Consider the following 26,006-nt stretch of genomic DNA (forward strand, 5'->3'; position numbering starts at 1 on the left):
TGCGGCACAGGGCTTTCTAGCCTACTAAGTCATCTGATGGAAAGTTTCCTTGAATTCTATTTATTTATTTATTTAGAAACATTTACAAACCACTTAATATTTAAAAAGCACAACACAAAAAGTATAAACATAGAATAAAAATACAGTATAAAACCACTAGAACATGTGTAAAAACATGTAAATGGGTTTTTTTTGTCTGCCTGGATGGAGGAAAGGGAGGTGCTCTGTGTGTGTGTGTGTGTGTGTGAGAGAGAGAGAGAGAGAGAGAGAGAGAGAGAACTAGCTTACTGTACAAAGGTAAAATTTGCATCAGTTACTCCACCCACTTTTGCCTCTGACCCCCCCCCCCGGCATGTGGCCCCCTGGGAGGTTGCCTAGGAGTGAATGTGGCCCTTGGGCTGAAAAAGGTTCTTCAGCCCTGTTCTACACTGACTGGCATCAGCTCTCCAGGGTTTCAAGCAAACACCCTTTCACAACCCTAGTTGGAGATGCAGAGGACAGAGGGATGGAGCCTGAGACCTTTTGCATGCAAACAAGATGTTCTTCTACTGAGCTGGGACCCTTCCCCAAAAGGCTTGTTTTAAAGACTAGCAAGTTTATTACGGCATCAGCTTTTTGTGGACCAGAGCCCACTTTGTCAGAGGCATGACGTAGGGAGTGCAGATGTTCAGATTCTTTGATAAGGGGGGTGGGCCGATCAGACAGCCTCGGAAGGCAAGGAATGGTGGCCAATGAGTCACATTCTCCAAGCAGAGCTCAGACAAGATTGGAAAGAACGGAGTGACCCAGCCCAAGTAGCAGCGGCTGGGTCGCAATAAATCAGCAGAGCGAGGAAACACAAAACAACGGGAGCATTAAAACCCGAAGTAGGACAGCAGTTTCCTCTAGTGAGCCATGAAGTATGGATTCCATAGTAGCAAATGTGCTGATACGATACAATACAATACAATACAATAATCTTTATTGTCATTGTCTCCATAGAACCCTCATCACCCTGAATTACAGCTCCCATAATTATTTGGGGGAAGCCATGCATATCTAAAGTGGTATCATAGTGCTTTAAGTATATGGTGTGTATGTGGCTTTAGCTGGTTCCACCAATCATTGACTCTGCCTCTGTCTGCCATTGGCTTTGGCTCCATCTACTGTTGGATTCCATGCCTTCTGCTCTACCAGGGCACTGGCCACTACAGGCTGACGCACTGAAGTCCCAGAATAAAAACTAGCAGAGAGTCATCAATTGCCCCTTTTGGCATCCTCAGAGGCACTGGTCCTTAATAGATCTCCCAAGCCTTCTTGTCCTCCTGGACTGCACTGCCTCCCTCTCTGATTGCTTATTCACAACCTTACCAAGATGCACTGAATCTACCAGAAATCACTGGTGGCTGTGTGGCTCATTGGCAGAGCACATGTTATGCGTGCAGAAGGGTCCAGGTTTTATTCCCAGTTACTCCAGTTAGCAGGGCTGGGAAATACCTGCCTGCATGAACTCCGGGAAGCCAGTCAGATCAGACAGTTCTGAGGTAGACTGACCAATGATTTGGTGGAAGGCAGTTTCCTATGTTTATGGGTGACTCAGGAAGCCTGAGTGTCTCAGTGAGTGTCTGCCGGCCACTACAGGTGCAACTGACCTCATGGCTTGGAAATTTGATTTTATCACTCCAGTTCTACATAATTTGCAGAAGGCTAGAGATCTGGGTACTTTGGGAGCTGCCTTTTCCTTGCACCCTCTGATTGACATCTGAGGCCCGGCTTCAAATCCCTCAGCAGGCAAGGGTGGTGTCAACTATGGGCAGAGCTTTTTCTGCTGCAGCTCCTACCCTATGGGATGCTTTCCCAGGTGAGGTCTGTCAGGTCCCATTGCCATTGAGAAACTTTCAGTTAATTATGTCATTTTTTTCTGGTTCAGTTCAGTGTTATTTTCGTGCTGCTGCAATTTGTTAAACAGGTTGGATAATGTTAACTTAAATAGGAGCCTTGGAGCTGCAATGTGTTGACATCTCAGTGCATATCTTGTTCTCATATTTTCTCTCTCTCTTTTTTGGCAAAGAAATGAAAAGGAAGCAATTGCTTTCTTCTGTAAAGCTTCTGATTTCTGTAAATAAATTAAAAGGGAGCAATTGCTATCTTCTGTAAAGCTTCTGATTTTGTTTTAAAACATCTATGTTTTTATTATGTATAATATGATGAGTGAAAAATAAAATTAAAGCCTAGGTGGAGCTTAAAAATATTTTTAAGGGGTTATGTTTGTTTTGCTTGGTTTATTATTATGAGTGTCTCTTAGCTGCCATGAGTCTCTTTGGGAAAATAGGGTAGAAAAACTGACATAAAATAACCAAAGGCACACTGTTACGGTAGAGAGTGTGTGGTGGCGGCGGTGGCAGCAGCTGAATTTGGCTTCTGCAAGCCTGTTACAAGATACACACAGAGGTTTCTTCTGCTACATGATCTCCAGACCTGAGAAGGTAGCCAAACTGAGACCCGGAGCAAACCCCTTTGTAATTAGTTCAGATTCTCAGCTACTGCTTAAAATGACTCATACGGCTAGAGGCCTTGCTGCTGCTCCTCCTCATGTTCTGTGCACACATTTCTACAAGTCAGGATCTGAGCATTTGCTTCCGTCAGCCACCATCCATTTCTCTCACCCTTATGGGCACCAGTTCAGAGGAAGCACTCGCACCAGCAATGCCATGGTGGCACCAACCATTCCAGATCTGCCTTCAGGGACTCATGTGCCCCAGAGGTCTGAGGGTCTGCTATCTCTCCCTCTTTCTCTTTTGCCCTTCTCTCTTCTCCCAGGCCCATTTTCTCGTCGGTGCTGTGATAAGATAGGAAACCACTTATGTGAAGTAGAAAAGGAAACGCCATCTCAGGCCGGCAAATGTTGTGGGTGGATGTGGCTACGTCGTAGAGCATGTGGCCTGCAGCTCCAGTTACAAATGTTGGGAGATGTAGGAGAGGCAAGAGGAATGACTTCTTGACACAGTGCATAGTTCAGTTGTGGAATTTGCTTAAAGAGGAGGCAGTGATGGCCACAAACTTGGATGGCTTTAAAAGAGGGTTAGACAAATTCATCTTGATGGCTACTAGCCATGGGGGCTATTGTTCTACCTCTACTGTGAAAGCCACTAAATGTCTCCGAATGCTAGTTGCTGGAAGCCACAGGAGGGGAGACTGCTGGGGAGCTCAGGTCCTGCTTATAGGCTTCCCATTGAGATGTCTAGTTTGCCACTGTGAGAAAACAATGCTGGATTAGATGGGCCACTAGCTTGATCTGGCAGGCTCTTCTCGTGTTCTTATACAAGGTTCTCAGGCTGTGGAACTTGGACTCAAACTTTTTTGGCAGCCCCATATATAAATATTCAGCCACTTAGTTCTGGCTTCATGGTGTATGCATGGCTTTGGGTTCCAGGGTCAATTACAGATGGCTCTCAATTTCAAGTATAGAGCTGGGAGAAAGCAAGGGGAAGAGCCATAGCTCAGTGGTAGAGCATCTGTTCTGCGTGCAGAAGGTCCCTGGTTCAGTCCCTGGTGTCTCCAGATAGGACTGGGAAAGACACCTGTCTGAAACCCTGGATAGCTGCTGCCAGTCAGTGTAGAGAAAACGGACCCCAGTGTTCTTACTTGGTATAAGGCAGCTTTGTAGGTTTCTGTGATACAGAAAGAATCCCCAAAGATAGAAAGTCTAATTTTGTTGAGTAATCCTCAGCTTTTCAGCAGATTCATGAACTGATTAAATTCACATCAATTTGCACATTTAAACACCCATATAGGCTCTGTTTTCAACTACTAGAGGATTTGTGAGATAAATGATGATGTTGTATAAGCAAAAAGCTGCCGTGTATTACTGGAGGGGAAGGGCATCCTTCATACTGGCATATTCTATTCCCTTTCACCAAAACCCAAAGAGCCCCCAAATGCAAACCCTTAGCTTAAATCACCCTCAGCCACGACCAATTAATCAACAAAAAAATTAAGTTGATTAACCTGCTGGTGAAACTGTTCAAAGCCTAGTGTAAAATATTGGTTTTGTCCGTCCCCCTTACAGTGTGTGTGTGAGAGAGAGGGGGGGAATGAATCCCCCAAATGTTGGAGGGCTAGGGTCATTCCACACCTGTCTGTATCGGTGTGGTGCAGGCCCTGCTCAAGGAGAGAGTTTTGCCAAACCTCTCAAGAAGCCCTGCACTGGTGGTGGATGTGTTCTGTTCATCTGTTGTCTTGCACTCAATTTGCTCAGGCCCTTCTTAGCGCCTCTAAGTGGATTGCGCTCCTCCCAGCTGTCTTCTCTGGGCATCGAAATGCTCAGTGTTTGAGGGGATAGAACGGAACACTGTGGCAGTCTCTGAGCACTGAGGGCAAAGGTAGAAACTGACTTCTTGTGGGGGCTTCTTTGTTCTTCATCCTCCCTCCAATGAGTCAAACCAGATTCCTCCTCCTCCTCCTATGCTGAGTGGTGGGAGGGATCAGAACTTTAATCTGATGTAGATTATATCCATCCACCCACTCCCTCCTTCTCTTTCTCTTCCTCTTTCTTTCCGTTCCTCCCTCCTTCCCTCTCTGCTGCTGCTCCCCTCCTTTCCTTTCCGTTCCCTTCCTGCTTCATCTCTTCAAAGAAGTGAGCAGAAAGTTAACAAGCAGAAAGAAAGAGAGAGATGGAGGGAGGGAAGGAAGGAGATGAATGAGTGAAGGAAGGGAAGAAGAAGAGAGCTCTCAGAAGAGAGGCGCCCTGCCACTTGTGCCTAGTGGAGCTCTAGATTTGACTGCTGCCGCCTCTCTCCCTTTGCTCCTAAGGACTGCCTTTCATGGAACCAATTGCCCGCTTCCCTTTCTAAGCCTGTCTCCCGGAAAGGCAGCTTCAGCATATTATGGGCAACTGTGTGAAGTCTCCACTGAGAAACCTCTCAAAAAAGGTACGTTTCCCCCCACTGCTTAGATGTGCGCTGCTTGGGTCGCCATCCCAGCATCTTTGGGACAGGTTGACCACTTGGTGTCGCTTAAACAGGTAGGGAGGGTTGGTGGGAAGCAGGTGGAGATGTGTCTCCCAAACTCCCCGCCTAATCTTGGTCATCGGTCGGGCAGCGCAGAGGCTGAGAACAGTCACTTGTGGGTGTTTGTGTGCATGAAAGCATGATCCCGTCCATGTGCAGTTATGTGTCGACACAGAGGTATGTGCAGTTGTGGGCACATGTTTGCAAAACATGGGGCATGAGGCACTAGGAAGCACTCCAGCACAAGCTGCATATAAATGATCAGGAGATGCTCCTCTTGGTATAGGTGCCATTAATTGCCTTGAGAATTGTGCAGGAGATCCTCTCGGGATTGTTGTGCCCAATGCCTTTTTTCTGGGGGGACGCATACCCCTAAACGTTTTGTGAATCTAAGTTTGGCCTCTTTGAGGAACAGTATTTCAATATTAGTAGGAAAATGAGAGTATCCCTAAACATTTTTTTTAGAAAAAAGCACTGGTTGTGCCCCTTGTTGGTTGATTACAAGTGTGTTCACGTTTCTGTACCTAAACATACTAGCACACATGTTTTGTACAAAGCTAACAACTGAAGCATCTTTCTATGGGTGTAGGTGCACTTGTGGCTTTGTGCATAGATGTGCAGAACACAAATCCATTACCGCATATTAGGGACACAACTAAATGGTGTCTAGTTTGCGGTGCATTTTGTGTTATCAGAATCAGGCTGTTTGAGCCACAAGCGCATATCCTGGCTAGGTTGTCCCCCGCGCTTCCATGAGGGTCAGTGATCTGTCATCCCTGTTGAAACAAAGATTTTAGGGTATTGCTAGCAGCTACTGCACTCTGGGACAGGGGAAGATGTGACTTCCTTCCCAAATCCCCCTCTGCCCTTCCCCAGTTTTCTGTTGGGAGGTGGGTCCAGCCACTGTTTCTTCAGCCCCACCTTCTGCATTAATGTAGGTCAGCCCTTCCAGCAGTTATGTGCCGGTCCTCATTTACCCTGGAAGAATCACTTCCATGGTAAACAACAATGACCTTTAAAGCATGAAATGGACTGGATTTTGCATCGTTTAGGGTGCACATTTTTCTTTGTGCTGCTTCACATCCCCTTTTCTCTGAGGCCTTGTCCTGTCTCCTCCATCCATGAGGGTAAGTTGCTGGGCCTTTTCTGGGATAGCTTGTACCCTTTGGAATTATTTGTTGGGGAAAAGCCATAACATTAATTTCAGCACACTGTCGATGCTTTTTTAAAAACACATTTTTGGGTAGTTAATCTTAACTGGCTGTTGATGCTGCTGTTAAGTTCTGTGTTTATAACTCGGCTGAGGGTTTCAGTGGGTGTTTTCGTCTATAGCAAAGTGTTTGGATTTTAGCTGCGTGATCAGTTGTGCTCAAGGTTCTTCTCTCTCCCCCCCCCCCCATACATTCTTATTGAATCTTCCTGTGATTTTCTGCTGTAATCACTTCAAGTAACTTTTGGCAGAGAGTGCAACAGATAGGCTTTATAAATAAAACTAGCAATACAGCAGAGCACCCACATAGCATTTACTGATTCCCTGCTTCCCCTTCCATTTCTATGCTCTGTCAAAAAGGTATATTCGTGGAAATAATTAACACACACACCCCACGACTGAACTGTGAATGGAGTTCAACCTGGAAGGTGGGCACACATTTGCCCAATAACACAACCAGGCACTTCCAACTTGTTGTGGCATCAGTGGCAGTGCAGGAACAGTAGCCATCTGTTAGTAATTGGATGTTGCTGGTGATACAGGGAAGGGCCGTAGCTCTATGGCAGAGCACCCACTTTGCATGCAAAAAGTCCCAGGTTCAATCCCTGGCAGCATCTCTAGGTAGGGCCAGGAAAGGTTCCCTGCCTAAAAACCCTAGAGAGCCATTGCTGCCACCCAGTGAGGACAATACTGATCTCTGTATAAAGCAGCTTCCTGTGTTCTTAATGACAAGTGGAGCAAGGGATTATTGAAACAGAAGGAATAAGTGAAGTGAGCCCACCCTGTAAGCAGATGCAGATATTTGCGCAGGTTCAAAAGGGTGTGAGTTTGTGGGATTGTGCAGATGGTGCTTGGGATGAACGTCTGTGCTCCTCTGCATGTATCTGTGCGCACATTGATCCAGTTATGCACAGTGACATAGCCACACATATGGACAGATGCTCACATCTATGCCCCACACCTATCTATGTGGGATGGCCTTCTCCCCTATGAACACATGTCTGTCCTGGCATGTGTTTAAGTTTCCCCCACATATGTGCTCCTGGTATGTAAATGTCTGTGTTTCAGATCCCTCCCTCTCCCAGGTGGTTTGTGTGAGTGTTGGCATTCAGCCAGTGGACTGCTTTATGTTGAAGTGCTCAGAATAGTTTGTGGACACAGCAGTAGCAGCAGCAGTAGCAGTGTAGCGGTAACATGCGTGGCTGTTGAGCTGGCAATGGAGCTAATTCTCCACCATTGCAAACTTCAAAATAAACTTCTGAGCAAAATGCTTCCTAAATTTGCTTACTGAGAGTCCTAGCAAATGGATATTGAACAGACTCACAAGGCTTAATTGATAAATTAATCAAAGTAAAGTTTTAGTTGACTGACTGGTTGATGGAGCCAATTTTTACTAATGGTTGAAATGTTTTTGTTCAGGGCAGGCATGTCTTCCTAGTTAACAAAAAAAAGAAGAAGCAAACTACCCCATGTTCCAATGAACAGAGCCTTTGTTTTGACATGCCGTGTGCTGTCTTGTGCTTCCTTTAGTATCTCCAAAAGGCACCCCTGGTACTATCCAAATGTATTTAACCCATTAATTATTTGTGGGGCAGGTCAGATGTAAACTGCTGACATCCTACTGGCCAGATATATCTTACTAATAGTTTTCCGAACCTCTGACATAAGATTCGAAGGTCAGGGCTGATGAAATTCTCTTTCCAGAAGTTTCAAGCCAATGAAAGGAGGAAGTGCTCTCTTAATGGTAGGGCCAGCCCTCTGCCTAATGGTAGGGTCAACTGACACTCAAGTTATCCCACCAATGCCTATGATGAAATAACTTTTGCATTGTTTCGAGAGCCTGTTTTGGGTTTCAACATATAAACACACACACACCTGTCTGTTTGGCATGGAGCACAATGCCATCCATGCTTCCCTCTCTGGAAAACTTTGTTCTCTGTCCCATGTAGCAAACAGAGGGACATCCCTTCTGCTGTGTGGTCTTCATGAGGACACTTCTGTACCGAGCCGTGTACTTTGCTTTCTGTCACATATGTGTTGTTGATGTGGATTCTGGCCTTGATGCTATTCTTGCGCTGTGATGCCAATAGCATCATACCTTGGCAGATTGACTCAGGGCTGTGTGTTTTTGTTTAAAAAAAGAAAAAATGCCAGCTCCCATCAAACTGGATATGTGTGTCGTGCAACAAACACACGTGGCCTCTAAACACAGCCGTGCATGCAAATCTGTGAGCATCTGTGTCCGTGTTCTCAGCCCTGCCAAAAGGAGGGTGCAATGCTTTGCAGCACTGCCTTTTTTAATTTTTGGAAGGAGATTGCCCAAAGCTGCCAGCAGCACCATGAAGAAACAAGCTCCCTTTCTCTGTCTCCCATGAAAACAACGATGGGGTTGTTAATGTTTACTGTGTACGATCCAAAGGTCCCTGTGAAGGGAAGACGGCTAGCTTTTTATAGCTGCATGAGAATGTCAGGATGAAACGTTTCTGCCAGAGCCCAGGCCAATGCATTGCTATATAAGGCAGCCGTTGCTTCTCCAGTGGGGCCAGGAACTCTCAAGACCAGATTCCACTCCGGGCCCCCAGAATGCTGCTGGGAGGTGCCTCTTGTGAAAGCAAAACAAGACAGCACCCCACGTAATGTGGAACAGAGGAGGGTGGCGGAGGCTGAGTGGGATTTCTGATGGTGAGGGAGCCGAACAGGCCTGCATTAGGTTGGAGTGAATGACCAAAGGCCCACTGTGCCCTTTGCTACTGATTCAGTAATACTTGATATTTTGCTAAAAAGAAATATGCTCGGCATTGAAGCCCTGCTCTTTGAAATCCTGATCACATAAATGCACAGACAGTCACTTCTGGAATTTCAACAGGCACTGCCCTTCTGCTATCTTCCTTTACATTATTATTATTATTATTATTAACTTATTTATTTCACTATTTTCAAAAATGAAACACAAAGCATTTTTTTTAAAATGAACATTAAAAACAAGGATAGAACAACCTGAAATGCACAAACAACATGTAAGTAACTTTAAGGACTAGAAACTTACTTTTTAAAAAACCTGAGTCGCAGGACACTTACTTCTGTGGCCATTGCCCATTTTGTGCCTGTTTCCATATGACCAGACCTAACTCCTGATCAAATGACCAAATAGTGTATATTGAATGCATGGAGATAGAGGTGGGATTGTGGCCCCACTAGAACACCAATTCATTCATTGGCTCTTCTGAACAGACCACTTAAGTCTGTCCTTATGTCTCCTGCATACAGACAGCTGTTGAAATGGAGTAGGGAAATCCAGCTGCGATGCTGGTGTTCCACACAATATCTTTTCCTAGGTGTCACTGAGGGTAGACACAGATTGGAGAGACGCAGGTGGGTGGCACCTGCCCCTGCAATGCCAAATTTGGGCCTGAGGCCTCTCCAGCATCCTGCTCTTTCTCAGGCTTCATAGAGACTAGCAACTTTGGAAATCTTTCCCTTTTTAAAAAATGCCCACCGACGTTCTCAGGGAACTCAGTTCTCTATGCAGTTCCGACATTCCAGCGGTGTCACCTTGGGAATACCAGGCTGTCCTGTGTATTGTAAACAAACTTATATTGGTACACATGGGAAGCGCTGTGATTACTAATATGCAGCTGCTCCAAGTGTCTTGCCAGGGTGTACGGGCCGCCCAATTCATGTTCAGCAGGAGCCCCAAGAGACACTTCTGTCATCAGCCTCCTCTTGAACTCACAAAGAGCTACACCTGTGCCTTGCAGGCTAGGCATGATTTCACCTCCAATTGTTTTGGTCCAGGCAGCAGACGAGATCAGAGAAACCCTTTCTTCTTCTCTGCCCTCTTTCTAGTCTGTTGCTGGAAGGACGTCCGCAGTGCACAGAGGGCTTTTGATGTCATTTCCAAAGTGGGGGACAGGGGACGGGACCTTTGTTGGCACCTGGAAGTGAATTCTAGTCCCTGGCTGCTCAGAGCTGTAACAAACAGAAGGGGTGTGTATGTGTGAAGTGGTATGTATTGAAAGATGAGGGGTAGGGGGTGGGGGAGACAGACGTAACTTACTAAGCAAGGTGGAAATGGTTTATACACATCTTTGCTGTCCTGTACACACATATACCTCTCCGGGGAGGGGAGAAAGGTTCTGCAACTTCTTAGCAAGTCCTTGCAGGGGAGGAGACAGGGGTAGGTGCTGAGCACCTACTGGCTAGTATCCGAATATCGCCAGCGTATTTCCCCTTGCACAAATCCCTGTGGTACATTTTCAACAGCTTTACAGTTTTCAATAGTTTTAGAGTGTTATTTAGGGGTGGGTGGAGGTGGTGTGGTAAAGGGGGGGGGCGCGAATGTGACACTTAAAACATTTCGATATTCCTTAAAAGCACAAGGGAAGCTCAAAGAGTCAGTCCACAGTTTCTGCTTGCACTGCAAATGGTGACGCTAGGTTCCTGTGGCAGGAAAAGAGCCTCTGTTCAGATGGTTACGTCTGTCTTCCCCTTAAGTCTGGACTAGCCTTTGCCAACCATGTGCCCTCCAAGGTATTTTGGATCATAACTCCTATCATCCCCGGCCTGGCCATGCTGGCTGGGGCTGATGGGAGTTGTGATCCAAAACACCTTGATGGGCCAAAGGTTAGCCAAGGGCTAGGCTGGCCTCTCTGCTCACTGAAAGCATTGGAGCAGACCTGGGAGGAACCGGGAGGTAACTTCCTCTATTGTATCATTTGCTTGCTGCTGGTTTGGCGGAGAAGATCCACCATGAGGACAAGACATGCTATACAGCTGTCCAGACGAGCGAGGAGGGGTCAACAGCCGGGGAGTACCAAGGCCCGCTCATGGTGCTGGCCCAGAACTGCGCTGTGATGCACAACATCCTGGGGCCGGCGTGTATCTTCCTCAGGAAGGGATTCGCAGAGAACAGGCAGCCAGTACGTAAGTTGCACCCGGACGGGCAAGGCAAATACTGCAGAGCCCAGAGGGTGTGTGGAATCATGTGCCCTCGCCCTCCTGTGGATTGAAAGCAAAAAAAAAAAAAAAAAAAGCACCACCTGGGTCTCAAGAGATCCCCATCACCTCCTTCCCAGCCCAGAATGGTTGGGGTGTGGGGAATGGGGGGAGAAATGGTCAGCACTGCGGCCAACAATCGCTTCTCCTCTCGTACCCGTGGTTCAATAAAACACAATGCTAATAAAGCAAATGTGCAGCCCTTTCATGACACCCCAAATCAGCTGCTCGAGGTAATTGCCTCATTCTGGCTCGTGGTAGGGCCAGTCCTAATGGTAGGGCCGGCTAAGTAGCATCCAAAACCTGTCACTTCACTTTGCCACATCAGCAGGGCCAACTTTGAATCATTACATCGGTCAATCTGTCATGGGTGCTTTAGCTGAGATACCTGCGATGCAGGGGGTTGGACTAGATGACCCTGGGGGTCCCTTCCAACTCTACAGATCTACGATTCCTGAGACACCTTACAGCAGAGGAACCTCAGGCCCAAGGGTCAAATGTGCCCCCCCCCCCCAGCATCTCTAGCTGTCTCTCAAGACTCTCCCCAGGCAACACTCCTCATTGTCCGTCTCCAATGTGGTTTTGGCTGGCTGGAATGTGTCATTGATCTCTGCTCATGGCTCTTGCTTCCTTGGAAGGAGGGTACATAGGAGGGCTGTGAGTGGCTGACTGTACAAAGGTAACATTTACAAGTGTTGCTCCACCCACTGTTGTCTCTGGCCCTGCCCACCACTGGTATGTGGTCCTCTGAATCTTTCCTAGTAGGGAATCTGGCCCTCAGGCTGAAAAAGGGTCCCCAACCCTGTTTTATGGGGTAAAGTTGGACATCTGTTACTCCAGGTTTGTCAATGAGAATAACCCTTACTTTGGCCCTTCCTATGTCATGGGGAGGGGAATCCTTAGAGAGAGAGAACCAGGCAAACTGCCACTAAGGTTTACTGCCGCCACCCCTTCCGATCAGTCTAAATAAAAGCAGCAGGAGAAATTGGATAATGGCACACTTTGAAATTGCTGGCTTGGTGAGGGAGATTTTCAGCTCAAGAGATCCTCCTCCAACAAGGAGAGAGGAATCTTTGCTGTGGCTAGGGAGCGGGCAGGAATGTGATTAATTTCTCCTTGAAGAGTGAATCCTACCTAATTTGCACATTCCCAAACAACATACAAACAAAAACATGGCTGTCCTTTGAAAAATCCACATCTCTCTTAATTTTGCAATGCAGTTCTCCAGCTAAGCAACATGTGAAAAATGCTTATGCGAGTCCAGAAAAATGCACATATTGTAACATTAAAAAATGCATTATGTAAGGGGAATACTGAATTGCAAAAATGTGCTACGTTAGGCAAAACTGCATACAATAATGAGTTGATTAGGAGAAATTTACATTAAATTGCTGATGAATTTTCATTAGGGCTTTTGTTTTCTTAAATAACAATCACAAACTGATGTGGAAATGCAGGGAACTGAACTTCAGAATGCACAGATGAGCAACCGAGAGAAACCGAAATGGAAGGATTTCCCCAGCCCTATTTCTGGCCCACCCCTCTGCAACCCAGTGGGTTTGCCCCACTGGAAGGAGACTCTGAGCACCTACTGTTCTTTCACAAGCACAGGAGTCGGTGGGGAACTAGCTTTGCGTGGCGAGTTCCCGCCCCCCACCAAGATAAATAAACACACGAGACACCATAATTAAGGCTAATTGGGCGAATTAGGCCACAACTTTATTGAATTCAGGAATGAGAGGCATTGGCTTAGGCATTGGTCCTATCAACTATCCGGCTCCAGCCCATTTGCTGGAGACGCGGGGAAGGGTTAACACTAATCGGGGGAGTCTCCCGCCGAGGCACGTAGACTAGGAGCTCCCCCAGGTCACCGCTCTGGGGCGTGCCTTTGGCCCACACCTCCATAGGCTTGAGTCCTTTAACGGACCACCCTTCGTTTACTGGGGGGAGGTGATGGCGTTCCTCCCCCCCCCCACATCCTCTTAACCCCTTCTTACCAATGCCTACCACCAATGCTGAAGAGTTGTGACGAGTTGCTACGAGGTAGGCGAAAAACCAAGGCTGCAAATTGCCAATTGGGAAAAATTCCTACCATGCCCCTTGCGGCGACAGACCGAAGTCCATAGCAAAGTCAGACCTACCTAAAGCCCAACTAAAGGGAGGGAGGGTGGGAAAACGTGGGGGCTGCCGGAGAAGAGAGGGCGAGCCCCCTCCGCTCCGGCCCTAAATAGGGCAAGCCACGCCCCCCCAGCCAGCTGAAAGCAGCCCCCGCTCACGTGGGGAGGGCGTGATGCCCGCAACCCCACCTCCTGGGGCAGGCTCGGAAGTGGCTTTGTGGGCTTGAGACCCAGGAAATGGAGGACACCCTTTTGTGGGAACCTGCTGTGGGCCTAGAGCAGCTTGTTGGGGGCAAGGAGGTAGAGGCTGAGAACTGGGAGTGGTCTGCCCACCTTCCTCTGCCCTCAATTACCTGGGGATCTGGAGATGTTGCCCCTTCTTCCTGGGCAGCCAGCAGTGCATTTCCAGCCTGAGCTTTCCTTTCTCTTGCTGCAGCTTTCTCTACCCATCCCATCCACCCTTGAAAACAAAATGCTGGGTGTTTGCAAGTACTTCCTGCCTGGGCTGAATCATTGTCTCATGTTACCTTTGTCTGCAGATGCTTCAGTCTCTCTCAGGAGCTGCCTTTCTGCCCTAGGCATCTGAGGAATGGATGGGGCCATAGCTTAGTGGTAGAGCATCTGTTTTGCATGCAGATGGTCCCAGGTCCAATCCCCAGCAGCATCTCCAGGTAGGCCTGGGGGAGACCTCTGAGTCTGAAACCCTGGAGAGCCATTACTGCCACTCAGGGTAGATAACAGTGAACTAGATGGACCCAATGGTCTGACTCAGTAGAAGGCAGCTGCCTAGGTTTCCTGAAATGGTGCCTACAGCTTCCAGAGCCCCAATTTTTTCCTACTAGCCAGGGTTGGTTTTTTTTTTTTTTTTTTTTGAGATCTCAGGGCAACATGGGAGGGGCTCAACTGGCATGAGATGTTTCCACCAGTTTAGCCGGCTGCAGGGAGGGAGGTACCAGCAGCTCCCAGCTCTTTCAGGCAGAGCTCATCATGGCCACCAGCCTAACTCTGCTTTCCACTTTCTGTTCCTGGAAAGAAGGCAATCTTGGCTCTCTGGCATGAGAAATCTCTAATGAGCTGGTGTAAACCTGAGATGTGGAAGGACATGGCTAGTGGGATAGGCTTCAAAAAGGCAGCTCTTTCTCAGGTTCATTTGCTGGGAAGGATAATGTCATGGGGTTTTTAATTCTTCCATGTGCCTTTTTGCCTTGGAAGAGAGACAGTAGGCCAATGGCAGAGCACCTGCTTTGCATGCAGAAGGTCCCAGGGTCAATTCCTGGCAACATCTCCACTCAACATGCTCTCTCTGGAACCAGGACCAGAAAAGAACCCTATGCCCCTGCCTGGGACCTTGAAGATTTGCTGCTGGTCAGAGTAGACCAACTTGGCCAACCTGATACCTTCCAGATATTTTGGACTAATTCCCATCAGCCCCTGCCAGCATGGCTGTGCTGGAGGAGAAAATATGGCTGTAGCCAAGAGGAGTCCAAAGCCTCTGGAGGGCACCAAGTTGGTGAAGTCTGCAGGAGACAATACTCTGGCTTTGATGGACCAATGGGATGACATTGGCCTCTACATATGCTCAGAGGCTCCTGCTTTAACCCTGCTTTCGTCTAAAGGAGCTGGCTTTAATCCCTGATGTTGTTCCCTTGCAGGACAGAGAGCTACGGCCAGAAGAAATAGATGGTAAGGTTCTTGATTGTCTTCTTTATACCTATAAAAATGGAGTAGATAAATTCATAGTGGATTAAGACTGTGACAGCTAGGCATGCTGGCTATATGATACCTCCAGATGAGAGGCAGCAGGCCAGCTGAATGCCAGCTATAAGAGTGGGAGCAGGGCAGCTGCAAGTGGCATCTAGTAGTCCCTGTGAGAGGCTGGACTACATGCACCTTCAGAATCACAGAACTTCAGAGTTGGAAGGGGGATCCAAAGGATCATTTAGTCCAACCCCCTGCAGTGCTTTTGCTGAAACAGCACTGCTGGCCTTCTGGGGTTTCCAACAATGAAATGCCAGCCACCCTCACTTCCTGGTTTTGTACCGACCTGAATGATAATTCACAAATTATTTAAGAACATAAGAAGAGCCTGTTATATCAGGTCAGTGGCTCATCTAGTCCGGCATCCTGTTCTCACAGTGGCCAACCAGATGCCTGTGGGAAACATGCAAGCAAGACCTGAGCACGAGAGCCCTCTCCTCTCCTGTGATTCCTAGAAACACTTGTACCTTGGATCCCGAACGCCTTGGCTCCCAAACAAATTCGCTCCCAAACAATTGAAACCCAGAACTGAGTGTTACGGTTTTCGAATGTTCTTTGGGAAGCCAAATGTCCGACGGGGTTTCCCTGGCTTCTGATTGGCTGCAGGAGCTTCCCGCAGCCAATCAGAAGCTGTGCTTTGGTTTCTGAACGTTTTGGAAGTCGAACGGACTTCTGGAACGGATTCCGTTCAACTTCCAAGGTACGACTGTATTTGGAATCATTACTACCTCTGACTGTGGAGGCAGAGCATAGCTATCCTGGCTAGTAGCCACTGATACTCCTATCCTCCTTGAAATTGAGAAAGTGTAAGAAGTTGCATTGTCTTCACTATCCATCTGAAGGTGCATGTTTTTATTTAAACTAGGGTAGCCATGTATCCTACTGCACCAGAGGTCGGGAACCTTCTTCAGACTAAAGTTCACATTTCCTTATGGGGAACAAACAAAACACCTCTCTCCTCCATCCAGACTAGCAAGAGTTCCAGGGCGCATTGTCAGAGACTGGCAGGGGTCTGAAGAGTATGTGGCAAAGGCCAGGGGCTAGGAGTGCAACTCAGAAGAGGGGACCAGCAATTAATGGGGTCAGGTGCCACCCACAAGGCAGGAGCCAGGCCTATGGCAGGAGGAAGAGTCAGGGCAGTCTGAGACAGAGGAAGGCATGCAGGATGTGGTAGAGGAAGAGGAAACTATTCAGACAAGGGAACAGCTGGTCGACTCCCCACCTAGAACCAAGAGAGGTTTGAAGAGGGAAGAGCAGCAACGACTTCCATGTAGGAGAAGTCTCAGTTTGCAGGCACACAACCCATCAGAGGAGGGCATATAAGCCAAAGGAGGGGAGTGGACCCACTATGTCTGCAACTGCTTCGCAGGCTAAAAATATAGGTGCATGTGTATATCTGGAGCTGCTGTAAGTGCTTCACTTGTCAATAAAGAGACAGCTGTCAGATGTGTGCCTTCCTTAGCTGGGGCAGCAGGCCATGAAATGCATCCCAGCCAGGTGAAAACACTCTCAGAGACTGTGAACTGGAAACATTGAGAGGTGTGGCTAGTGAGGGTGTGTGGTTTAGGGAGAGAGTCCCAGGAGCTGGATAGAAAGGTTTAGAGGGCCATATTTAGCTTCTGGGCCTGAAGTTCCCCACTCCTGTACTATGAGAAGGGCAGCCTTGGTATTTGAAGGCATTCTTTCTGCTTCAAGGACTGTCCAGTTTATTTCCAGTTCAAAGAACCATAAGAAGAGAGGAGGGGCCAAGGATTGGTCTAAAGCAGGGGTCCTCAAACTTGGCCCTCCAGATGTTTTTGGCCTACAACTCCCATAATCCCTAGCTAGCAGGACCAGTGGTCAGGGAACTGTAGTCTCAAAACATCTGGAGGGCCAAGTTTGAGGAAGCCTGGTCTAAAGTCTCCTCTAGCATCAGGAGAGCCCTGAGAAGATATCCCACAGCTTGAAACCCCAGGACCTAGAAGCAGAAAGTAGTAGCCCTTTACTGGTCAGATGCAGAATTCAGGGAGTAAGGCTTATGGCCAATGAACACCTAGCACAGGCTATAAAGATCTCCTAGTTGCTCCAGGACGCTGCTGAAGCAACTTGTGTGTTGTGCCTCAGCTGTAGGATTACTGACCATGTTCCTGAAACTCACCTCTATGTCCCTCTCCAAGGTGCTGATCTTGGTGCCTCACCTTCCTGTCTGCTTGGAACTCCTGGCCTCCCCTCTCCTTCCATGTGGATCAGACGCATGGTAGCACTGGGTTGGGGCTGTTGAGAGCTGGAGTACAAAACACATGGAAGGCACCCAGCTGGGGAAAGCAATGCTAAAATACTCTGTTGCCACAGACCTTTCACACACTGCTTTCTGTCTCCATGCCAGCAACAGGTCAGATCATACGGCGTGGTCCATTTTGTGGACACCTCACACAGCTTAGCCTCAATAGCAGGAGGACCTAGACAACATGATGAGGACCAGGGCCTGTGGCAGAAAATCCACAGGGTATATCCCTCCTAGTCATTAATTTGAGGCACAGTCAACCCCAGCGGTAAGGAAAATAGTTCAATGGTACAGCATCTGCTTGGCATGCAGAAGGCCACAGGTTAAATCCCTGGCACTTCCAGGTCAGGCTGGGGGAGATACAGCGGTACCTCGGGTTACGAACTTAATTCGTTCCAGAGGTCCATTCTTAACCTGAGGCTTGCTTTCACTAATGGGGCCTCCTGCTGCCAGCGCACCACCCGCGCACGATTTCCGTTCTCATCCCGGGGCAAAGTTCGCAACCCAGAGCAACTACTTCTGGGTTAGCGGAGTTTGTAACCTGAAGCGTTTGTAACCTGAGATACCACTGTACTGAACTAGATGGACCAAAGGTCTGATTCCGTATAAGGTAGCATCCTATATAAATCACCCCTTAATTGAAAACATTGAGAACACTGTCAACACTGACTCCAGGGTTTCAGACCAAGGAGAAATTCCTAGCCGTAACTAGAGATGCCTCTCTGAACCTGGGCCTCTCTGCATGCTAAGCAGCTGCTCTGCCACAGATGACCTGTGGCCCTTCTTTTCCAAAGTGGGTTCATTCCAGGCCACTGACAGCCGCGTTCTCTGATTGGATTCACCTCAACAGAACTGAGAGAAGCCTTCAAGGAGTTTGATAAGGACAGGGATGGCTACATCAACTGCCGAGACCTGGGCAACTGCATGCGCACCATGGGCTACATGCCAACGGAAATGGAACTTATCGAGCTCTCCCAGCAGATCAACATGAACCGTGAGTGCCAAGGGGGCATCCCTCCTTCCTCCACAGTGCCACTCTCACTCCTGGTTAGGTTTTTCCAGTCTTCTGGGCAATGTCTTCCTCATCTCCCTTTGGTCTGCCTTTCTGCACAAGCACAACTCCCCAGGGCACTTCTAGACTAAGCTTATGCTTGGCCGCTGTACTCCATGCTCTGGCAAACTTCCAGACTGGATTATTCCAACTAGGGGTGCCAAAGAAATCAGTAGAAAGTTGACCTGGGGTTGTATCAAACTATGTTCTGCTAGTAACAACAACAGCAAGTTATTATTTATATGCTGCCCATCTGACTAGGTTGCACCAGCCACTCTTGGCAGCTTCTAACAATTTAAAACAGGCATCCCCAATCTCGACCCTCCAGCTGTTTTGGGACTACAGTTCCCATCATCTCTGACCACTGGTCCTGTTAGTTAGGGATGTTGGGAGTTACAGTCGCAAAACAGCTGGAGGGCCGAGTTTGAGGATGCCTGATTTAAAACATCAAACCCACAAACAGGTCCTGAACATAAGAGCATTCTCCCCTCCTTTGATTTGTAGCAACTGGTATTCAGAAGCATTACTGTCTCTGGCCATGGAGGCACAGCATAGCCAAGTAAGTCACATCCATCCATTTCAATGGGTCTACTCTAAATAGGACTCAGTTAGGTGCAAGCCGTGGATGCAATATTCCCTTTTTTCCACAGTCAGGAATGGGACCCCTTCCTGTGGATGCTGGCAGTATTTGAAAACATGTTCCCCCTGAGTCCTCTCCAGGGTGAACATAACTGGCTCTTTCTCCTTGCCCTGACAGGACTTGTTTTCCATACAGCTGACCATCTTCATTGCCCTTCCTCTGAACCCATTGCAATTTGTCTGTATTCTTTTTAAAATGGTGGTCAGTATCTTACTGTACTCCCTCCTCGCTCTGTGTTCCTAGAGGGCGGCCACGTAGATTTTGATGACTTTGTGGAGCTGATGGGACCAAAGCTTCTGGCAGAGACTGCAGACATGATTGGGGTCAAGGAGCTACGCGATGCCTTCAGGGAGGTGAGAGCCAGATTGTGCAGCCCCTTCAGTGTGTTGCAAACTATCTACCAGTTCAAGGTGGTATACAGCTTATATGCACAACCCATCTCTGTACCCTGCAAATGGATCAGGCATCCTGCTTCCCACACTAGCCAATCAGATGCCTTGTGGAAGCTCACAGGCAGGGTATAAAGGTAAATCCCTGAGGTGGGATGAGGCCAAATGGAGCTCATCTATTCCAGCATTCTGTTATCACAGTGGCCTACTAGATGCCCTGACTGGAAATCCAGAAGCAGGACCCGAGCACAGCAGGAACTCTTGTCATTCCCAGCCACTGGTATTCCGAAGCACACTGCCTCCAACATACGTAGTCATCATGGCTCGTGGCCATGGAGAGCCATGGATTTCTCCAAGGACCCCTCCAGACACTCCTTTTTTTGTGTGCATTCATGATTTGCGTTCCTGGTGACATCAGGGCAGTTATGTGTGATCCCACTCTCAATCCTTTTGCAAAATTTTCAGGATGCACATATAGCTTTGCTTTCAATCAGTGCATGTCCTATAACTTCCTGCTGGAAGCCTGTAACTTTCCTTACCACAAATGTTTGGGGGAGCATTTGTCCCACATTTGTTGTGCTATGCTGCAAGGGTGCATCCCTGGTGGCAAAAGTGCAGTACAGTGGTACCTCGGGTTAGGAACTTTATTTGTTCTGGAGGTCAGTTCTTAACCTGAAACTGTTCTTAACCTGAAGCACCACTTTAGCTAATGGGGCCTCCCATTGCCGCTGCACAATTTCTGTTCTCATCCTCAAGCAAAGTTCTTAACCCGAGGTACTATTTCTGGGTTAGTGGAGTCTGTAACCTGAAGCATCTGTAACCTGAAGTGTCTGTAACCCGAGGTACCACTGTAATGGGGAAGCATCTCGGAACAACTAATAAAGCAGAATTGCATGTGGGCAGTCTAATATAAATCAAAACGTGAGTTTTAATCTTCCTCTGTGCCCTCCTCCAGATATTGCTAGACTTCTCACCATCCAGAACATTTAGCAGAGCTTGGTGGGAGGTGGGGGAGGGTGGGGGTGGACAGGTTCCTCCCTAGCTTTGCAATGCACCTTTAAAGTGTTTTTCACAAAAGGCAAGATATAAATAACTTAAAGCAAAATCACAGATACCAGTCTGGTTTCAATCAGGTGATGTTCTTGCCAGAGTGGCTCAAGAGGTGAGAAAGGACACTGGCAACTGTGGAGATGAGAGGGGTGGGTCCTGAGAAATCTGACCAGTTCCATCCTAACAGTCCCTGACATCTGTTGCTTCCTTGCAGTTCGACACAAACGGTGATGGAGAGATCAGCACCAATGAACTACGAGAAGCAATGAAGAAGCTGCTTGGGCAGCAAGTGGGGCACCGGGACATAGAAGATATAATAAGGGACGTCGACCTGAATGGAGACGGACGAGTGGATTTTGAAGGTGAGAGAGAGAGAGGGGTTTCCCACTGGACAAGCAGCAGATCTGCTCCCGGTTCCAATGGAGGGCATGCCCAATGTGAGTCATGGACTAGCTGGACGCAGTGGAGTGGTAGCAGGCACAGCTGGGTAACCCTCAAGGGAATGCCCTCCTACTGCAACCAGCCGCCCTCCCCCCTGGTTTCCCAGGATCAGAAGAGGCATGAAGAGGGTGGAGCAGAGACAGACCTGTTGACTGAGTCTCAAATTGCTTGAGAAGGACCCAGGGGTGGAGGAGGCTGAGGCATCTATGGGAAGGCAGCGGCCTTCAGTCCTCACAACTGCCTTTGTGCTGGTCCCGAGGGTTCACCATGAGGCGAGGTCCAAGTCCAGTCCAAGGTCGAGGGTGCAGTAGGGAGGCTGTCCGTCAAAGCTGAAGCCGGGTCCAAGGCAGGAAGTCAGGTGAGGTCAGGAGCTCTGGCAGAGAAGCAGGACAGGGTGCAGGCAGGAACAGGCTACCAACAACGTTGCTCTTGGGACTGGGGCTGGCTGGCTTTTATCTGCCCCGAGGTATAGGGCGGCCCCGGTCCACAGGTGACTCGCCTCTCCTGGTCTGGAGGCGAGCATTCCTCCTGCAGCAACTTAGTTCCCTCCGCCTCTCTGCCCTGAGCCTCTGCAGCTCAGGAGAGACTGGAGGGTTACCAGACCCAGAGGCAACCTCAGCTTCCCCTGACGGGGCTGAGAGTGGAGCACCTGCAGGCAATGGGTCCTCCATCACCTCAGGAGCCAGAGCAGACTCAGCTGGTGCCTGCACCTGAGGATCCAGCACAGGTGAGGACCCTTCAGGCTCAAGCCCCAGCCCCGGCTCAGCTGGTTCTGGAGGTGGGGAATCCTGTGCAGGCTGGGATTCCTCAGGTTCAGCCTCCAAGTCCGAATCCCAGGCCATCACAGCCTTATTGGGGCAAGATCTACCAGGAAGAGTTGCTGTGCTCTTTAAGTCTGGCCTCCTGAGCTATTTGTTTCTTTGAATAAAGAGTCAGCTTCACTGACACTGTGAGTTATTACTGACCTGCTCCTGGCACTTACCCATCCCGTCAGGAATTGTCCTTGCAGGAAACACTGGAGGAAGGCAAAAAGCACTCAATAATGGTGTGGAGAGTTCTGAGGGCCAGAAAGAAAGGCTTGGAGAACCATATCCTGGATATTTGTGGCCAGGCTACCTCTGCCCATTGAGGATCTCCTAAACTTATGAAAAGTGTTTCATGCCATGGACATTTGGACCTCCAACAGGAAGCCTGGATCTAACAATAAAACACACATACAGTGTAAACCTGATCCTTAAGGGGGCATGCAACCCCCTACAGAAAAGGCCAAATCCACTCCCTGGTTAGGCAAACCGTTCTTCCACAGAACCTCCTTTAGCTTTTTGGCTCTCATCCATCTGTGACCAATCTCAACTGAGTCAGTTCATAATGTCAGCATTTCTAAGAAGCTGCTATCTGGAAGCTGGTGAAGACCAAAGGAATATATATATATATTTAAATGTCCTGAATAATATTCAGTGCTTGAAGCAGCAGGTGATTGATTATTCATTATCACTATTCCTGCACAGCCCTTGGATCATCTAGTGCTTTACAGCTGCCTTCTCCAACCTGATGCCCTCCAGATGTCTTGAACTGCAACTCCTATCAGACCCTAGTATGGCCATTTGATACTGGGGTTGGTAAAAGCACACACTGTGCTGACTGGGGCTGACGGGAGCTGTAGCCAGAAATAAATGGAGAGTATCAAGTTGGCAGAGGCTGGTGTAGGCAGTGGTGGTTGGTGCCCATTGGGACTGGTAGGGCCAACAATAGGTGGCACCAGGGCCTATGATAGTTAAGGAATGTTAACTTAAGTAATGTTTTGCCCCCCTGCTGAGTTCTACAAGGGGCAACACTGAGACTAAGGAGGAAGAGGAAGCTGACAAACAGGGCCACCACCTGGTTAGTTGCAAGAAGGCAGGCAGCTGGAAGAATGGCTGAGGTCGGCAGACTGAGACTAGCAGAGCAGTTCCTTACTTGCCCTAATCGACCAGCATCCTGACTCAGTATAAGGCCACTTCCTACGCACCTTCCTTCTCTATTGTCACATCCGTACCATAAGTTTAAAGCAAATGACACCCCCAGAGAATCCTGGGAACTGTAGTTTGTTAGGAGTGCTGGAAATTGTAGCACTTGTGAAGGTTAGGGCTGGGTGAAAACTGGTTTTCAACACTGATTTATCACCAGCTAAACATCGCGATATATCAATATATCATGATGTCTGAAATAAAGATGGAGATATGTAGAGGGAGGAATCGCGAGAAGCATTGGCTGGCTTCAGAGTTTCCCCCACACTGTGATTTTTGCATAGCATGCACGCACATCATGATTTGCGATACATTGCCAGGTCAAAAACTGATATCAAAATATGGACTTCAAACCAGTTTTGGATGACATATCTCGTCATCCTAGTGAGGGATGCACTACAGTTCCCAGTATTACTGGGGAAAGCTAGGACTGTTGAAGTGCTACATTAATGTGTTTTAAACGTATGATGTAGATCTTTTTCCCTTTTTCTCTTTCCTTCTTGCCTGCAGAGTTTGTCAGGATGATGTCCCGCTGAGTATGGTTCTTGGGCTGAAAATGAATCAGCAGCTGAGGGAAGACGAGGACCTGAATGGAGCGCCCAGCCCCAATGTTCCTATGCAAAGGCTGACGCACTGGCTGCGCTCGAGACAGTGCGAGACGCCAACCTGCCTCTCTGACCCAAAGTGGCCCTGATGCTCCTTCACCCTTCCACACTGTGAAAAAAGACGATCTCCAGCAACTGGAAGCGTTCCTGGGTGACGCTGGGCTCCAGGACCAGCCACGTTTGCAAGCGAAGGTGACAACTCTTTCCCTGCCTTGACTCTTCCGGCAAGCACTGCAAAGGTGAAAGAGAAGGAAGGGGTTCTCTCAAACTGGTGGCTTATGGCAAAAAGCCACCTGGGATTGGTGCCTGCCACGGATTGCACTCTTTTCCTTGGTGAACTGACTGTGTATTGGCCTCATGCCTCCTTGTGTTGTTAATCATCTGTGTTGAGTTATTTATAGCCTCCCGGAATGTTCTTGTGTCTCCCTGCGGTTATGTTAATGAGAGCAAATATACCTTTGAAATGCAAAACATAAATAACAAGAGCAAGACTTTGGTAGGCCTGGCTCTTCTGTGGGAGGAGGAGAGGTCGCTTGAGGCAGTGGGGATGGCAACAGCGATGGAGCCGGCCCTACCATTAGACAACTGCTTGAGACAGCAGGTGCGAGGAGGAGGAGGAGGAGGAAAGCCTCGGTGGCTCTGTCCTACCTCCATTGTCAGAGGTAGTAAAAGCCCCCAAATGCCAATCCTGGGAATCCCAGGTGGAAGAGGGCTGTTTTGCTCAGTTCCATTTGCAAGACATCTGGCTGGCCACTCCGAGAACAGGAGGCTGGACTCCATGGACCACTGACCAGATCCATCAGGGCTCCTCTGATGAGGAAAAGGCAGCCCCTCCCCATCTGTTCCTCTTTATACCTCTGTTGAAACACAGAGCTGTGTGTGCCGCACAAACTAACCAATAGCCCTTAGGTGCCGTGGGGGATGCTCGCTTTGCTAGTGTTGAAGAGAGAATCAGCTGCCAGTCCACTTGGCTTCTGTACATCAAAATGGGGGGAAAGGGTACTAACATGTCCTTTGCCTCACTGGCTGCATCCACACCATATATTTAAAGCACACACACACACACACACACACACACACACAAAATCATGGGAACTGTAGTTTCCTTCTCACAGAGCTACAATTCCAAGCACCCTTAAACTACAGTTTCTAGGATTCTTTTGAATTATTTCCACTCCAGTTTCTGAGTAATGGGTGGGGCAGAAGTTCTGTCTGAAACCAGCAAGCTTGATGCCAGGGGTCACATTTCCAAGGCAGCCTTAGAGCCTGGCATAATCAAAGTAAATTCCAGCAGTCACAGCTATCACTTGCCTGATGCCACAGATAGCAGAGGAAGAATGTTAGCACATGTTGATCTGTTGCCCATTCTAGTGGCAGTCACAACACACCAGGCAGCACAATCTCCTTAGAAGAACTGTCTATTGCAGGGGTAGCTAACCAGCAGCCTGGAGGCCTGATCCAGCCCCCTAAGTAAACCTCAAGACCCTATAGGGTTTGGTGGCAGCAGAACAAAGGGGGGGGGAGCAGACACAGAGCTACAGTGTATAAACTACAGTTCCCAGGATTTATTGCAGAGGCACATGGGGAGATGTGCTTTAAGCCTTTCCCACCTGACGCTGTAAGGTACATCTTGGGTTTCTAGTAGGGGGGAAACCAATCACTGAGTAGATCTAACACGCATGAGGTCTGCCCATGCTTGCCCTGGGCCAATGATCTTTTCAGCTGGTGGATCAGAACCCACAGACTGGTCTCAGCTTAACCTAAGATTAGTCACAGCAGCAGCACTGCCCCCACATGGAACTATATGGTTTTTAAAAATAAATTAATTAAGAAGCAAGTCCTCAAATGAACATTTGGACTAAAAGTGGGTCCCAGGTATGAAGAAGCTGAGGCACTTCAGGTTCCGGAGGGCCTGTCAGCAAGATACCATCCATGGACCCCTTTGCTAAGTGAGCCTAACCGCTCCCCAGGGTGTTGTAATCACCAGTTGTTGTTGCTGCTGCTTTTCCTCCTGATCATCATTGGTACTACTTGCTTGCTTGCCAGGCAGAGCCCAGTGAGTCAGCAAGCAGACCAGGGGCATCTTCTGACCCTCCTTCTTTCACCACTGCTACAGCCTGGGTCAGAGTAAGAAATGGATGAACCAAGCAAGCAGGCTACAAGGGGTGGAGGGGAGAAGCAGGATCTTGTGGACAGGTCCTGCTGCTGAGGTGTAAGCCCTCCTGGCAGGTGCTGGACCATGCTGAGCCTTGATGCCAGCCCAACCATTGGACACAAAAGATGACAGCCCTCTACCTCCAGCGTGGTTCAAGGAGCTCCTGGGCCTTTTCTTTCTAAATTAGAAATCCCTGGTTATGCAGGTAAGAGGCTCCAACTCCTGGCTGATATTTCTTACCCTTTTCTAACAAACTGTGGTTAAGGCGGAACTACCAGAACAGTTTGCAATATTCTAAATGCAGCAGATTCCCACCCCACATTCTTTCTGAAAGGGGG

At 48.4% G+C, this 26,006-nt stretch overlaps 1 protein-coding gene across 10 annotated transcripts in view; it reads left to right on the forward strand.

Annotated features, from left to right (window-relative positions):
• Positions 1–24,004, forward strand: part of CABP1 (calcium binding protein 1) — a 73,080-nt gene extending 49,076 nt beyond the window's left edge. For 3 of the 10 annotated variants that reach the window (XM_083717504.1, XM_083717503.1, XM_083717505.1), the window contains exons 2-8: positions 4,792–4,910; positions 10,941–11,117; positions 14,963–14,993; positions 18,182–18,325; positions 19,266–19,375; positions 20,676–20,823; positions 23,419–24,004. In XM_083717504.1, coding sequence (XP_083573630.1) covers positions 4,866–4,910; positions 10,941–11,117; positions 14,963–14,993; positions 18,182–18,325; positions 19,266–19,375; positions 20,676–20,823; positions 23,419–23,444 — 681 coding nt within the window. In that variant the 5' untranslated portion in view covers positions 4,792–4,865 and the 3' untranslated portion in view covers positions 23,445–24,004. Of the gene's footprint in view, positions 1–4,791; positions 4,911–5,739; positions 6,116–10,940; positions 11,122–14,962; positions 14,994–18,181; positions 18,326–19,265; positions 19,376–20,675; positions 20,824–23,418 lie in introns of those variants that run through there. The other 7 variants (XM_083717506.1, XM_083717508.1, XM_083717499.1 and 4 more) reach the window with 5 other exon arrangements.
• Positions 24,005–26,006: the final 2,002 nt, after the last annotated feature.

This window comes from Podarcis gaigeae (assembly GCF_964106915.1).
Source record: "Podarcis gaigeae genome assembly, chromosome: 16".
Taxonomy (NCBI): domain Eukaryota; kingdom Metazoa; phylum Chordata; class Lepidosauria; order Squamata; family Lacertidae; genus Podarcis; species Podarcis gaigeae.